Below are 15,470 nucleotides of genomic sequence, written 5' to 3' on the forward strand. Positions count from 1 at the left end.
CCACCCGGCAATTTGGAGCTCACCTGAGGCACCCTGCTAATTATGGATACGGCACAGGGATGGCTGCATGAGCAAAAACAAGCTCAGCGGTGCGGGGAAGAAAATGAAAAACAGTTTTCTAAATGCTGGCATGAAAACAAATAGATATGTCTTGTAGCGTTTGCTCAACAGCAGTTTATAATTACCTCTCTTCAAGGGCCTGTTTTAAGTGGACTCGTAACAGGAGCTTGAAAAGTGAACTCGTAAGGGGTGCGGTGGTTCAGACGTGGCGGCAGCATCTGGGGGCGCTGCTGTGTGGGAGCCGGGAGCCCAGTGCCCCCCGGTGCCTGAGTCCGCAGGCCTCATGCGGGCATGGAAGCCGCAGGGGTGTCTGCACACAGCCCTGTGTCAGTTAGCTCGTGAGTAGCCCATCACCCCCAAGGTTGCGGCTAAGGCAGCATCTTATTCTTCAGAGTTTCTGGGGCTCGGGAATCCAGGGGCAGCTTAGCGGGGTCTTCTGGGTCCGGGTCTCTCCCGAGGCGATGGTCCCTGGAAGGCTCAGCTGCAGATGCAGTTTCCGGCTCACTCACGCGACTGTCAGCTGGCTTCTGTTCCTCGCCACTTGTAGCCCTGAGGTGCCAGTCCCTTGCACGCCCCTGGCTGGAAGTCTCCCTCTGCTGCGTGCCATGGGGGCCTTTCCAGTGAGAATCTCACAATGTGGCACCTCGCTTCGGAGAGGGCAGGAGTCCTAAGGAGGAGGGCTCAGCCTTTTACAGTGGAACCGCAGAAGCGGCAGCCGTCGCGTTTGCTGTGTTCAGTTCCTTAGATGCAGGGAACTCGGTCCAGCCCACTCTCGGTGGGGAGGGGAACACACAGAGCAGGCATGCCAGGTGGTGAGCCTTGGAGCCCGGGCAGAACTGGCCTGCCCCAAAGATGATGCCACATCCAACCGATGGGCCCACAGTGAGCTGTGATGTGAACTTTTCAAATGTTTGCAGTGCTAGAGTCAGCCTTTGGAAGTACTGGTTTGGAGGCACTGAACCTGGTCCCCTTCAGGTAGCAAGCTGGTTGTGGAGTGCTGAGCCACGCCTACGTGAGCCCCAGGAGAGCAAGCGCACAGGTTTTCAGGAATGGCTGAAGTTCGGGCCCCTGTCTGGGGTCATGGGACAGAGCAAAGATGAGCAGGCCTTTATCAGCAGGATGCTCTAAACTCAGAGAACCAGAAAGTGACAGTCACTCAGCCGTGTCCGACTCTGTGACCCCAAGGACTATACAGTCCATGGGATTCTCCAGGCCAGAATACTGGGGTGGGTAGCCTTTCACTTCTCCAGAGGATCTTCCCAACCCAGGGGTTGAACCCGGGTCTCCTGCATTGCAGGCGGATTCTTTACCAGCTGAGCCACAAGGGAAGCCTGGAGAACCAGAAGGCCCCTAGATTCTTCATTATGTGGTGTGAGGCTGGGGTTGGTGCTTTGCAGATCATTGAGGTGATTGATTTATAGTTTCTGTCTGACCATGGAATGGGTGGTTGTGCTTGTTTTAATGGTCCGGGTACCCCTACTCCCAGCCCGACTCCGGATGTACAATTTCAGCATTAAACTGAAGAAAGGGATATGAATTTGGGTTATGTGACAAATGTTTAAGACGAGATGAATTTCTCATTTTAACCTGACAAATTTTATTCTTAAAATCCGTATCTTTTTTTGAGTTGAAGCATAGTTGATGTTACAGTGTTGTGTTAGTTTCTGGTGTATAGCAAAGTGATCCAGTTTTATATATAAATATATACATATATGCTCATTTATTTATAAATGATATATGTCATTTATTTATATATATAAATGTTCACTATTTTCTAAGACAGCAACATAAGAATTTACATATAAACTTTAACTAAAGTAGGGTTGATTATAAAGTGATTTCTCTAGAATCACAGAAATTACCTACCTCCTGACAACAGCTGGGCACATTTTAAGTTTTTGCTTAAATCTTTCCTCAATCTTGCTCACCACTGATCCCAAGAGAATTTTCCTTATAAATTTACTTGTGTGGCTATTACGTTTTTCAGTTTCTGTGGGTTTTTTCGGTCTGTATTTTTAGTGCTTGTCTCTGCTTTTGTGTGACCAGTAATCTCATATTACTTTATATCTTCAAATATTGCTAATAATTAACAATCACTGTTTGTAAGTAGTATAAAGGCACCCTCTATTTGTCAGTCAAGGGGTGTGGGAGTTTCTTAACCTGGAACATGACGTGGGATAAAGCCACAGTCCCACTGTTTTTAAACCTTGAATAGAAGATTGAGTTATGCTGGTGTATGGGAAAGGTTTTTATGCATTCTGGTGTTGATTTTGTTTTGCAGTGTGGTAACTAAGGAACCTGTGTAATCCTGACCTCTCAAGGCACACCCTCTCAGGCTGGTGTGAAGGGTTAAGAGGTTATTTCATAGGTTTAGGGCAGAGGCTGCGGAGGGAACTGACCTAACGTAACCTGTGCTGTGTACTCACATGACGTACTTTTAATCTTGGCTCCTCAGCCCAAGGGTTGGAGTGAGGTAGTCTGACCACACCGTGAGGGGTCTGTCATGTATCCACTGTCACAGAGCTTGTCTTGTGACAGAGGGAGGTGAAGAAGTAATGGAGAAGTCTGGTGGGGAGGGCAGCCTTTATTGTAGATAAATAAGTGCAGTGTACACGCTTAATCTGCAGAACAATGGAGCTCATCCAGTAGCTAAGGCTAATTGCTCCTCTTTGCAAACTGGTGAGAGAGTTCTCCAGTTCTTGCCTGGACAACTTATCATGTGTTAGTTTTATTACAATGCGCCCCAGTGATTTTTATGTCTGGACCAATAGGATTTCTCATATATACATAAATATATATCTGAAAAAGCTGTACTGACTCTAAGAAGTTCCCCCACTAAAACAAACATTTAATCTTGCCTTGAGCTCGTTGTATCTTATAGTGTTGTCAGTAGAATCAGCTATTGCGTGTGGCAAAATCAAGTACGTGAGGCTTGTAGTCAGTTCACCCCAGCTCAGAAACCAATAGATTAGCAGTGTAAATATCCATGTGTCACTGTTTCACACCACCCCTCATGAATAAGATATAAACCATCTCAAGAGTCCGTAGTTTTTCTAATGAATTGGAATCACCTAAGTGCACTGTACTTGTGACATGCACACTTGCAGTTGGAGGTCCACAGGAAGGACACGATTTCCTGGATCAAACCACAGAGTGCAAATATTATACCCTAAATAACACACTAGTTACTGTAAATGTCAGTGGAGGGAGTTTTTCCTACTTTGATTTAATGAACGCCTATAGCAAAGCCAGCTGTTAGCACTTCTTAACTGCTAGCCGGAGCGAACGGGAAGACAGGGAGGGCTGAAAACATCTCTCCTGTATCTACTTTGGTCTAAGAATTAAAGAGAGTTTTCAACAGGTGTTAATGAGCGACACCAGGGTCCCTTCCAGCCAGATGTCCTTTGGGTGGTGACTTGATCGGTTCTCCTCCAGGGTGTGGGCCTGGAGTTACACAAGGAGATGGTTGGAAAGTTAGTCTTGAAGTTTCGCCACTTGAATCCTCTCACCTACAAAATCAGCATGTTAATTTTCCGGGTTGCCCCTGTGAGGGAGAGTAAGAGCAAAGAGAGAAGGCACGCCGAACACCGAGGGGATTACCAAACTAACTGAGCTATATGTGTTTTGATTGATAGCATCTGCTTTTTCGGAACAAAGCAAACACTTGAAGCAGACATGCAGGGAGGGAAGCATGCAGCACCCATTGCTGTAATCGTTGTCATTTCTAGGATGCATTTGTAAACATATGTGGCTGTGAAGGGTCTTACTGCCTGGGAAATCCCTTTGACATTATGCTGGGGGCACAGAGGGGAGATAATCTTTCAAACACAAGGAAAGTTTACAGCCTGATTATCTTGAAAAGGAGAAGAAAGTTTCTTCCTCAAATGATTTATAACTTGAAACATGTTGTCATGTTTTGGTAAGCCCACTTTATTAATTCCATCCTTCTCTGTGGCAAGTCTTTAAAAAATAAATGTACCATTGCAAGACGGTGCTTTCTCAAGAGCATACTGTACTTATAACGGCCTGATGGAATTTGCTGGGCTCGGTTTAGTCATATAGAATGTGGAGCCAAGTTCGGAGTAAAACCCCTAATTGAATTACCTGCGAAACACTGACAGACAGGCTTTCAGGACAGACAAAGCTTTGCTTTCCCCAGCAGAACTGGGTCATGTTTAAGTTGGCCTTGTAGCTGTCGCTTATTGGTTTTTACCAGTACTTTCACCCTGGGCTCCGGAGGCATGTGGGCCCTTTTCCTGCAGTAGAGGAAAGGGTAGCCCGGGGACTCAAGCTTTATCTTCTTATTTTAAGAGAAAACTGATTACAGAGCAAGTTAAGCAGCAGAGACTTTGAAATAAGAATCCAAAGTATTTTCCTGCAGATTTCCAGTGTTCTTGCATGATTCTTCATCTCATGGAAAGGAAAAGATAGGCACAGGAAAGCAGCCCGCAGCCGTCGGCGTCCATCTGAGCAGTGTTTCTGTTTCACCGTCTGGGAAGAATTCAGAGTACATTCCCGTTGTGCAGGCAAGAATTTACCGCGGACACTTTGCGTTTGCAGATGAAGAGTAACCTGGTGGTGTTCTCTCTCTCCCTCGCTCTCCTTTTGTCTCTCCCACAGCCTCTGCCATCCCAGACAACGGAAGGCGGTCCTGTCTGAAGCTCAAAGTCTTCGTGCGGCCAACAAGTAAGTCCCCGCCAACGAGCGTCTTTGAGGGCGGCTTCACTGCGCATGCTCGACTGTGTGGTCCGGGTCCCGGCGGGACAACTGTTTCTGCTGTAAACCCTGTGTGGTATCTGTTTTGTATATCAGCCTCCATGTTTTCGTTTCCATCATATTTTTTCTCATCGTTTTTTTTTTTTTTTTCATGACGCTTTTAAGTACACAGCAGTTGCTAACTTGTTGTTTCTCAGAATGTTGTACGTGCACAGCAAATGGGAACAATTCTGGCATTTGGATACATGCCACTGATTGTAAACCAATCTCTCCGTAAATAAGAGGAAAAATTAGAAAGAAAAAAAAAAAAAAGAAACGGGAGTTAAAGGGCGTCTTCACTAACATATTTGGCTGTTATCTCTATTTTTGTTATAGATAGCTGTATGAAAACTATAGGTGTTCATGATCGTGTTTTCGATGTTAACGACAAAGTAGAGAATTCATTAGAACCAGCAGGTTAGTATGCTCAGAGAATCTCTTTTAACAAGTGCATTTCTCTCTGGTGCCTCCGTACTTTTGTTCCTTCCTTCCTCCCTGCACGTTTGCATGTTGTAGTTGCCCTGCTTTTGCTCATTGCTAGCGATGCTAATGTTCCTTATTTCTACCTCATTCCTCCAGTATCTGTGTAATTAATGCATGTTAGACAAATTACGACTTTGCTTTTTTCTCGACGTGGGTTGGATATAACGCAGCATCCTCGGGTAGAAGCCCCATCAGAATGCTAGAGTCTCACTTATTTGTACCGTACCCTCTGAGCATGCTGGTGAATCACTCTATTAATGGACCTGCTTTCGTATAATTCAAAGAAAATTTCTATTGTATGCGCTTATAAAAATTTCATATTAGATCCCAATCTTCGGATAAAAGTAATCATTCTGTTGCACAAAATAGCAACTAATTCAGCCTCTTTAGTTTTCTCTAGAAATTCACAGGCATCATTGAACTGCTCTGAAGGACTTCATATAAAATGAAATAAATTCGAATATTATCTGTGCCATTGTCAATAGAAGTAGGCCTGGAGAAGGATAATCATGTTGCCTCCTAACACCACAAATGCACGCACCCGCTGCTACCACGAATGTATCCACAGTAGTCTGTCGCACCAAATGTGATCCTTGATTACCGAGGCAAGACAAGTATTAAGGATAAATAAATTTTTCTACTACTTTTATCTTCCACACACCCAAACTTCCCCATCACTATGGAGAAAAATAAAACCACTAAAGGGATCGCTGAAGCATTTGCGCTGCAGCTTACTGTGGATAATGCAAATCGGTAAACTCTCCATTTATTTGGTTATGAACTCAACCCGGCTCTTTAATGCAGTTAGAGTGTGAGGTGGGGGGCGGGGAGCCCTCGAGTCTGTCTTCACTGAGGAGTGCGCCTCAGAGCCCCTGTACACCCTCCTACCTGTGGTTGCCTTTCCTCATCCGACTTGCTCGAGATCTTCACTCGTGTCCTTACCCATCTCCTGTGACTACCTCAAAGCTTAAGTGAAAGTTGCTCAGCCGTTCTGACTCTTTGTGACCCCATGGACTATATAGTCCGTGGAATTCCCCAGGCCAGAGTACTGGAGTGGGTAGCCTTTCCCTTCTCCAGGGGATCTTCCCAACCCAGGAATCGAACCAGGATCTCCTGCATTGCAGGCAGATTCTTTACCAACTGAGCTACCAGGGAAGCCCTCAAAGTTTGAGGACAAAATTATTTCCTCTTCCCAGAAAAGTGTAAGCCCCCTCTTACGTAAATAGACACCCCCAACCTCGCCACCTATTTGCAGTGGGACTTACCTTTCTGATGGCCTTGGACACGAAACAAGTTGTGACATCTGCATTATCCTTTGAGTATTGTTGCTGGGACACATGGTCGGTGGGCCTTAGGGAAACGTACCCCGAATTGACGTGGTGCCTCCGGACACAGAAGAGCTTCCGCATTGTAACTGACGGGAAGAGTCGGGCTTTCTCTCCAAGCATTCCTGTTTCTCGAAGGCAGGCCTCTTGTGCAAAGGAGAGGCGTGTACAATAAGCTCTCAGAGGCCTTAGCGGCTCCCCCGGGATCCGTTAGCTGCCTTAGAAAAGTTGCAAGGAATGAGTGCTGACAGGGAGACATTTTAATTGTGTCCTGGAAATCTGGAAGGATTCCTGTGGCTTTTCAAGGTACCAGACCCCTCCCAGGCTTGAGGCCGTGGGCTGTGGTAGGACCTGTCAGTGAGCGGAGGTCTCTTTTAAGGACCCCGGAGTCTACAGTCTTCCTTTGGTAACTGAGCTGGTTATACCCAGATCCAGGGGTGATATTAGCATTTCTCAACTCCCATTCCTACGTTAGTATAAATGTAGGACTCTCTTACCATTGCTTGACAGAGATGTCCATGCAGAGAGCTTGATCATCGTGGCTTTGTTCACAAGTTGCGTGGAAGCTGACCGGCCGTGTTAGGCATGTTACAGACATAACTTACCCTGAATTAAGTTTTTTTGATGCACACTGTTGCATACTGTAGGCAGAGCTTTTCAGTAATCTTTTTTCCAGGTAAATCCCACTGCCCACTGACTGTTTAGAAATATAACAGATTGTATGTTTTTTCTTTTCATTGGTAATAAAGAGGCACACGAAGGACCATTTCGACATTAGGAAAATTACCTTTGAATTCAACTAATAATAAAAGTGCAGGATCCTAAGATGCATTCATATGTGAACATATTTCATGGTCTTTGGGGGAACAGGCTGTATTTTCATTGGGCATTTAAATCCATAACGGACCCCAAATCTAAGCACTCATAGCTGATACAAGTTTGCAAAACTTGGACAGACTGTGGTCAGACCCTGTGTGTTGGGGATGGACGTGCAGGTGTACATGTAGGAAAAGCTCCTTGAGGCAGTGAGGACTATATTTAAGGGCGTTCTAGTGAGCATCTTCAGTAAAAAAGTAAGACAAGGTTGAGCTATGATCCTGGCTATGCGAATATAATGACAGACTTGCGACTTCCCCGAGTTCCTTAGGAGATTCAGGCTTGCAGCTCTGCCGCATGGTGTTGGATGGCAGATGTTGAGTGTAGACCAGACTTTATGAAGCCAGCAAGGCTGAATGGATTCCACTGCATGTTCTCAGCAATGCATACTAATTCACCTGTCTTCGGAATGTGTCCTGTTTGTTTGCTTGCACACTCTGCCTGCCAGTTTCCTGTCATCAGGGATACAGGATGATCTCAGGGCAGAAATATGCCACATAACATGCTCCGAAACATTGCCAGTATTCTCATAGTGAACCACTGAAACCCTCGTGGTGTGGAATCCTGTAGCCAGGAGGCGAGACTTGATTTGGCTTCTGAAGAGAAGTGTTTTCTTCCTCCAAGCCACGTTCGCTGTTACCAGTTTTAGGAATTCTCTCATGTTTAGGTGCACTTTCTATTGGGCCAGGTATTGCTTGTGACTTCCTCTTTAGAATTCTGAAATTTGCTCAGACCTAACCCAAATGACAGCCTGGCTTTCATCTTGCTTCCTGGAGGCCACGGGATCACCCAGCACCAAGGCCCTGTTTAATCACAGGTTGCTCATAGAATCCCAAGCCAGGACTAGTGTGTTCATGGTGAGAAGAGACGAGCCCTGATGCCCTAAGGGGACTGAGGTTTTTTTTTTCTTTTCTTCCCTTTGAGTCCAAGATGATACTGGTTGGTGGCTTAGAAAAAGATTAGGCTTGAAAGCTACATTTGGCCTCGTGGCTCCTCTCATGTGAGAAACCAAAGTTTTCCTCTCAAAGGTCTGCAAGGGTCAGTCCCCTGTCTGTGCCGTGGGGGCTAGAGCACGGCCAGCCTCGCTGAGCTCCCTGGCGCGGTGGGGACGGCGGGCCCTGTCAAGCTCACTGAGCGTCTGCCTGTTACTTGGGTCCCTTTCATCAGTGTACAACCCAACTTTCAAGGAAGAGGACTGGGTAATAGCTTGGTGAAGATAAGACAGAGAGGAACCCAATGGCTGATGTAATTTCATGTTTCAGTACGAGTGGTATTTCAAAATGAACCCTTAGAATCCTCAGGGTTTATGGTTCTTTCATAGTTAAGCCCAAAGTCCTCTGTTATTCTGAATAACAACGGATTGGTGCTCTTACGACAGAGATTTGGATTTTCTTTTCAGGGCTATTCAAGGGCATTTACATCTACCTCCTAACTCCAGATTGAGTGCATCTGCAAGGCTAAGAGCAGGGCAGAGAGTCTGCAAGTCTTGGACTACATCATGGGGGGGGGGGGGGCGGTTTCTCTTCCCCTCTGCATCCATTTAATTCCCCATTCTTGCTTCCTAACCTTTTCTAGTCTCCTAGCTACTAGGTATTCCACGCAGGTTTGCTCAGGTCCAGGAGAGGAGAGCAAATTTGACACAAGGATGCAGCATTTTCTACACGTGGGGATGGGCTAACATGATAAGAGCAGAAGCCTCAGCGCGGAGAAGACACGTTTCTAAGTTGATAGAGGGAGAGAAAGGAATGAACAGACACAGCCCACGAGCACCCAGCTCGAGCAGAAGCCAGCCTGAGCCTAAAAGGCGGTCGCTTTAGGACAGATAACAAGGGAGTCTGCTCTACCTGGTAAAGAGGAGGCATGTGACGTGACGTGAAAACAGAGATGCATTTAAAAGAGTGAATCCATCGAGGGGTTGGAGCTGGGGTTTAGGGATGATCCTCTGAGGTCTGCAGAGTTAGGAACCGCCAGGACAGTCTCATTTGTTGCCGTTCCCTCTGACCGACCACTGAGTGAACCCACCCTGCCAATCCCTAAGCTCCAACAGGAAGCTCCACAGATGCTAAAATGAAATCTACCAGAGAACCCCTCTGGTGGCCCCAGGGGAGTTCAGGGATCCACAGCCAGGTGGAAGGAAGGAGGCAGACAACACGAGAGCATAGTGAGGTCCACCTTTGGGTGCTAATTGCTGCAGAGTTCCTGTGTCCTGGTTAAGCCTGTTAATCATGCCACTCCGGAAGCCTGTCCAGAGTCAGAGGCAGTCTTCCAGAACACTTGATGGCTAAATAAAAGAAGCTTACTTCACTTAATCCATTTTATTTAGGGGAAAATTTGCATCCACGTTGATGATTTATGTGCCCAGTTTCAGCCTGATAAAAATAGTCAAGTTCAAGTCATTTAATCCTGAAGATACAGGGTCTGTAATAGAAATAGCACCATAATTGATTCCTAATGGTAGGCAAGCCAGCGGGCACCGATTTATTTAGGCTCGGCGAGCATCACATATTGTTGAGTTAAAATGCTCCTTTATCATTTAATTCTTCATCTTTGAAAATGCATCTAGACGTCCAGCAACCAGGCATTCAACACTAATCCTATGAAACCTCTAAAAAGAGGCAAAGGGGCACCCCGTTCCGGTTAACCACTAATATGCCAGCATTAACTGCGTCCCTCCACACCTGGTTACTTGCTTCTCCCTGCTTCTTGGGTTTAGAAGGCCCGCTCAGACGTCAGGTTTGCGCATGGTGTGTTTGACTGCCAGCAGACCAAGGCAGCTCACGGGCCTGAGGTTACAGCGCATGCACGTTTTTCTCCGCCCCAGTTTTTAAGGAAACCGTTCATGTTGCTGAGAAAGTCCAATTTTCTCTGCCTCTCCTTTTGTTTGCTGTAAATAATGAGTGATTATGCAGACATGAAAGTCAATGGTGGCACAAGGTTCATTACCCTACTTTGCAGAGGGTGGCGAGGTCTGCGAACAGCAGGCTGCTGCTGCAAGAGAGAGAGTTATTAAGGATGTGAAATCTCACTGGAACGTGTGCTTTCTGTTTGAACAGATGACACCGTCCATGAGTCAGCCGAGCCATCCCGCGGCGAGAACGCGGCGCAAACCCCAAGGATACCCAGCCGCCTTTTGGCGATCCTGCTGTTCCTCCTGGCGATGCTCTTGACATTATAGCACAGTTTCCTCCTGTCACCTGTCACCAGGAACATCAGGGTCTTGGAACGCCAGAGATCCACCTAACTGCTCATCCTGAGAAGGGACTTGATATTGGTTTTTCCTTGGCAGATGTCAGATTTTGTTTTGTTTTGTTTTCTTTCTTTCAGCCTGAATTCTAAGCAACAACTTGGGGCTTGCGGGGGTGGGTGGCGGTGGTGTGCTAAAGCAGTTCCTGCCTCCCTCATCCCCACCCCGGCCCCGTCCCCTGCCCTCTCTCACCCCCTTCCAAATTACACGGACTCCAGATGAACATGCCAGATTGTGGGAGGGACCCCAGCAGGCGTCGGCGCCTGTGCGTCCTCCTGAGAGCGCTCCGCTCCGCCCGCCCGCCGTCCGCGCTGCGTGGACCGAAGGGCGGCGGCAGAGGCCGCCGGGGGTGCGGGGGCCCGGGGGGTGTTCCCCTGGCCCAGGATGTTCATACCCTCTCATTCGGGACTGTACGACGCAGGGCAGCGTGTCAGCGTGTCAAGTCCAGAGGGGAGGTATTAAGGACGGAGAACAGATTACACCGATTCCTCTAGGGGCGCATACATCATGCACAGGCTTCTCAAAGGTTGAGACACTGGTTGGGTTTTTTTTTTTTTCCCTTTACAGATGACTGTCTTAAACCATCCTTGGCAGCAAAACTTGTGCTCCGTAAAAGAAGCCTTTGGTCTAGGAGGCGGGTCAGGGGCCGGAATGCTAGCACAGAGCCTGCAAGAAAGCAGAAAACTAGGTTGGGTAGGGGACATGTACGTATGATGAGTGCCTCTAATTTTTTTGGTGACTGGGCAATGCACACCAGATGATTTTTTTTTTTTTTCCTTTGAATACAGATCACCATGGTGCTACAACTTTTTGGGTTTTGGTTTTTTTTTTTTTTTGTAAAGAACCTGAAAGAGGCATTTTTACGAATAAAGTGACCTTCCCCGAGGCTGAGAAGCCAGGGTCGATGAGTGTGTTACCGAATAGCTTTGGATACTCCTCTGGGGGACCACGTGTACCAAGGAAAGGATACCAGGGGCCAGAGGGGACGAAATTTGGCTTTGCTGGAGCGCCAGTGTGGTGTGGCCTTTCCCCAACTCCCACCCCAGTGCCGGTACTCGGCTCCGCACTCCAGACTCCAGGGGCTCCGACACACACCCCTGCTCCCGGGAGAGTCAGTCTGTACTACTTGGGAGGGCTAAAGGGAAATTTGGAATAAAGATTCCAAACTGTGGAAAGAGAAAATTCAAGAGTTGATTTTATATCCTTTCCCTTTCTGACACAGCCTGAAGCCTAGGGGGAACATGTGTTTATCTGTGGGAGATAAACAGGATGGAGTCCCAAAGACTTTAACAAAATATTTTTTTAAAAATCCACTAGAATAGAAAATACATTATTTAGATATACTTTATGCTGAGAGTGAGTATATATGCTTGTCCTATTTAAACTTGTGAGAAAAAAGTGGTATCCCTTGATACATTTAGAAATATGGGGGGTTATCTTGTTTCATTGTGGGGGTGGGGCAAGAGGATAGTCAATTGGCCAACCAGGATGTTACCAGGAAATGCAAGCCTTGGGGGTTTCTACTGCAGAGGGTGTCACGAACTTTTAACTCCAAAAGCCAAGACAGGGAAAAGTGTCAGACCCACGGAAAAGAAATCAAGCCTTTTTTTTTTTTGCTATGGCAGGACACGACAATAGAAACCATGCCTTTCAAAACAAAACCAATAAAATGCAAGGATCGTGTAAGATGTGAAAAATTGGAACCATTCCAGCACAATAAGGATTTTTTAAAAAAATTTTGTTTTTAATGTACAAGTTAAAAATAAAAAAGAGGGGTCATATTATGGACAGACTTTATGAATGGGAATTTGCTAAAGAACTGTGAGTAGTTCTCAATTCGAGAAATATGTGAATGAAAGGCAGCTGTAAAGGTACAGCACCCTGGAGAGTTGTACACACATTGGAATGTAATCTGAGCTCACCGATCCATTTGGAGCTGATGTTCAGGCTCTGTCTGCTGGCACGTGGAACCGTGTGAGTGAGACTTGGAACCGTGAGTGCGGTTGCCAGCCTTGCAGGTGGAATCAGTCCTGTTCCCCCAGACACCAGGAACGTCTCTGGGGTGGCAGAGTCTTATCACAGAGGGCAGCCACCATTTCACTGAAACAAAAGTTCACAGCATTGGATTGTTATTGTTTTTGCATTAACTATATACTCGGAACTCTCAGTGATACTCAGTAATATTTCTTTTCTTATTAATAGTTACAGGCTTGTTGGTCCGGTGGGATTTGGGTAAGGGGGGGAAAAAGATACCTTCTAAAATGGATCAATAGTCAGAACCAAAATTATACTGCATGTTGTATAACCGCAAGGAAATCAAACGATCCTGTAATGATCCCAGTTTAGTCATAACTACATTAGCAGTGCTAACTTCATTTTAGAAATGGTGACTTCTGTGGTTTTTCTAGCATTCGTCTCTAACAAATGATGAAATAATTACTCATGGCCCCCTCTGCCATTGTCTTTCATTTTTCACAGTGAAATTAGACCCTTTTCTTCACCATTGTGCCACAACAAATTAAATGTAAAAGGAAGAAAAAAAAAAGCAAGACTATCCACACGAGTAGAAAACGCGCTTCTCTACCTGTAAGTGATGTAATTGTAGGTAGCGCTTGACTCGGAGTTTTCAGGATGATTGGTATCAGACAGTTTTCATTTTGTCCAAAAAGTGCCGGTGGCCTTTTGTGATGGTGTTACAACCCTCAGGGGGCTTCAGGAGGATGTTGACGCAACTTTATAGCAGCTTTTAATTTCAAAACCAATTCAGAATCTGAAGGGCAGCTTTCGCTGCCTCTCAGCCCCAGTTAGTCAAACCCCAGCGACCTTTGCCCCTGGTTGCCAAGGGCTTTGCAGCGTGAAGCAGGGAAATAAGGATCTGTCTGTTTAGTGGATACCGTGTATCCTTTAATAGACCAGGTAACAGTCCGTGTTAGTTTAGACTATTGTTTTGTACTGTACTTTCTTGGGTGGCAGAAGAAAGAAAAGTTAAACGTTAAAAAAGAAAAAAAAAACCTGCGTTCTTTAAATTCTGTATTATTAGCAACCTCTGTTGTATATAGTGTTTGATAATAAAGTATTAATTTGATTCTTATGTCTTTTGTAAGTGAGAACAATAGTTTTCAGGATACAAAACATGCATTAAGGCTTCGAAACATCCAATGTCTACGTGGCTAAGAAGAGTCACAAGCGGCCCGAGACACTGCTCCATACAGGACTCGCGTGTGGTCATCGCCCTCCCAGTCTTAAGACTCCACCGTCTTGGGACCTGGAACAACATGACTTGTTTTGATCGGTAGTTCGCTCAGTGTTTTCAAGGTCTGATGCTGGAGCCCTGTGGTGTCTCCCGCCCCCACCCCAGCATGCTGGTCTGAGAAGGGTTAGGGAATTCAGCCCCGGTTCTGAACTTTGGTTGCCTGTTTGTGGGGGGGTTGCATAGAGGACTGTGTCCATTTTTCTGCAGGAAGAGGCTTGTCACTGTCACATGCAGCCAAAGCACGGGGAAGATCGCAAACCCGTTCCCTCGAGGGGCTTGGCCGTGCTCTTCCTCTCTGCGTCTCCGGCAAGGGCAGAGCCGCGCCTGACCTGCGGGTTTTCAGGGACTTTGTTTTTCTCTGGTGCCTTAGCCCCGGCAGCAGCCATGGTTATTAGTTTACCCCAAATTTAAAAACAAAAAGCAGTTTAAACTTATTCCCTCCATTCATTGCTCCCAGAGCTGTGATCGCTGATATTATTTTTTCTTTTGGAAGCCACCTCCACGAAAACCCTCGATTGCCGACACCCCCTTTCCTTTCGGATCCTTGTTTTATTTTACGCTTCGTCTCTCGCCTTCCTCCCGCGTTTTGCATTCCCGCAGAACCGTGAGTGGGCAGGTCCGCCTCTGGTTTGGCGTCACCGAGTTTTTCCCACGCGTCTGCCCCAGAGCTGCGCGGGTGTGAGACAGATCCCCCTGCAGCGGGCTCGCCCCCACTGTCTGCAAGTGTGGTAGGCGCTGGCATGCTGGAGGTTACCATGAGTCAAGCTCCGCTCTCCACGCTTTGCTCGCGACACCCCATTGAAGCCGCTCATTGTGTGTGCGTTGGGCCTGACGCCCGGCTCCGTGTGGTCCTGCTCGTAGTGCCCGCTTTGCAGTTCCCCTGCACTTCCTCATCCAGTGCTGTTTTGAAATGCTGACATTATATAAACGTAAAAGAAAATGTAAAAAAAAAGAAAACAATACAAAACACACACAGACAAACCCATAAGATCTGTATTTGTATATACACGTGTCCGTACAAGTATACCTAAATAAAAATGAAAGATTTTCATCATTTTAATTGGAGCCCTCCTTCTACTTCTTTGTTCCTTGAATGACGCCTTTATTTCAGGGGCTACTTGCAATCTGCTGAATTTTTTCAAAATCCTGGTGGATAGAAAAGATAATACGACATGCACAAGAGAAGCCTGAGAAGGTCAAAGAGTGCAGGGTTCAAAATGGCCAACTATCTAGGCACATTCCAGTTATTCTGATGAGAAAATGGTGAGATTTCAGCCTTGTCTCAGTATTTGAGCCTTAAAATAGGCACGATGACAAGCCCTGCATCCTAAAACCAGTGTCCAATACAAAAGCTAAATACAAACTGTGTTCTTTTACTTCGCACCTGTTTTTTTCACCTCATCAAGAAAAAGACAAAGATAATCATTTTACTGCAAATCTCTGATACTTCCCAAAGAGAGAATGGCAGTAGTAA

At 46.3% G+C, this 15,470-nt stretch overlaps 1 protein-coding gene across 2 annotated transcripts in view; it reads left to right on the forward strand.

Annotated features, from left to right (window-relative positions):
- Positions 1-15,056, forward strand: part of EFNA5 (ephrin A5) — a 296,211-nt gene extending 281,155 nt beyond the window's left edge. The window contains exons 3-5 of one of the 2 annotated variants that reach the window (XM_055430094.2): positions 4,681-4,746; positions 5,152-5,232; positions 10,553-15,056. In XM_055430094.2, the coding sequence (XP_055286069.1) occupies positions 4,681-4,746; positions 5,152-5,232; positions 10,553-10,674 (269 nt within the window). In that variant the 3' untranslated portion in view covers positions 10,675-15,056. The remainder of the gene's footprint in view (positions 1-4,680; positions 4,747-5,151; positions 5,233-10,552) is intronic. The other variant, XM_055430095.2, reaches the window with a different exon arrangement.
- The last annotated feature ends 414 nt before the right edge of the window (positions 15,057-15,470 follow it).

This window comes from Moschus berezovskii, chromosome 8 (assembly GCF_049115385.1).
Source record: "Moschus berezovskii isolate FMDL1 chromosome 8, NW_MosBer_1.0, whole genome shotgun sequence".
Lineage (NCBI taxonomy): Eukaryota > Metazoa > Chordata > Mammalia > Artiodactyla > Moschidae > Moschus > Moschus berezovskii.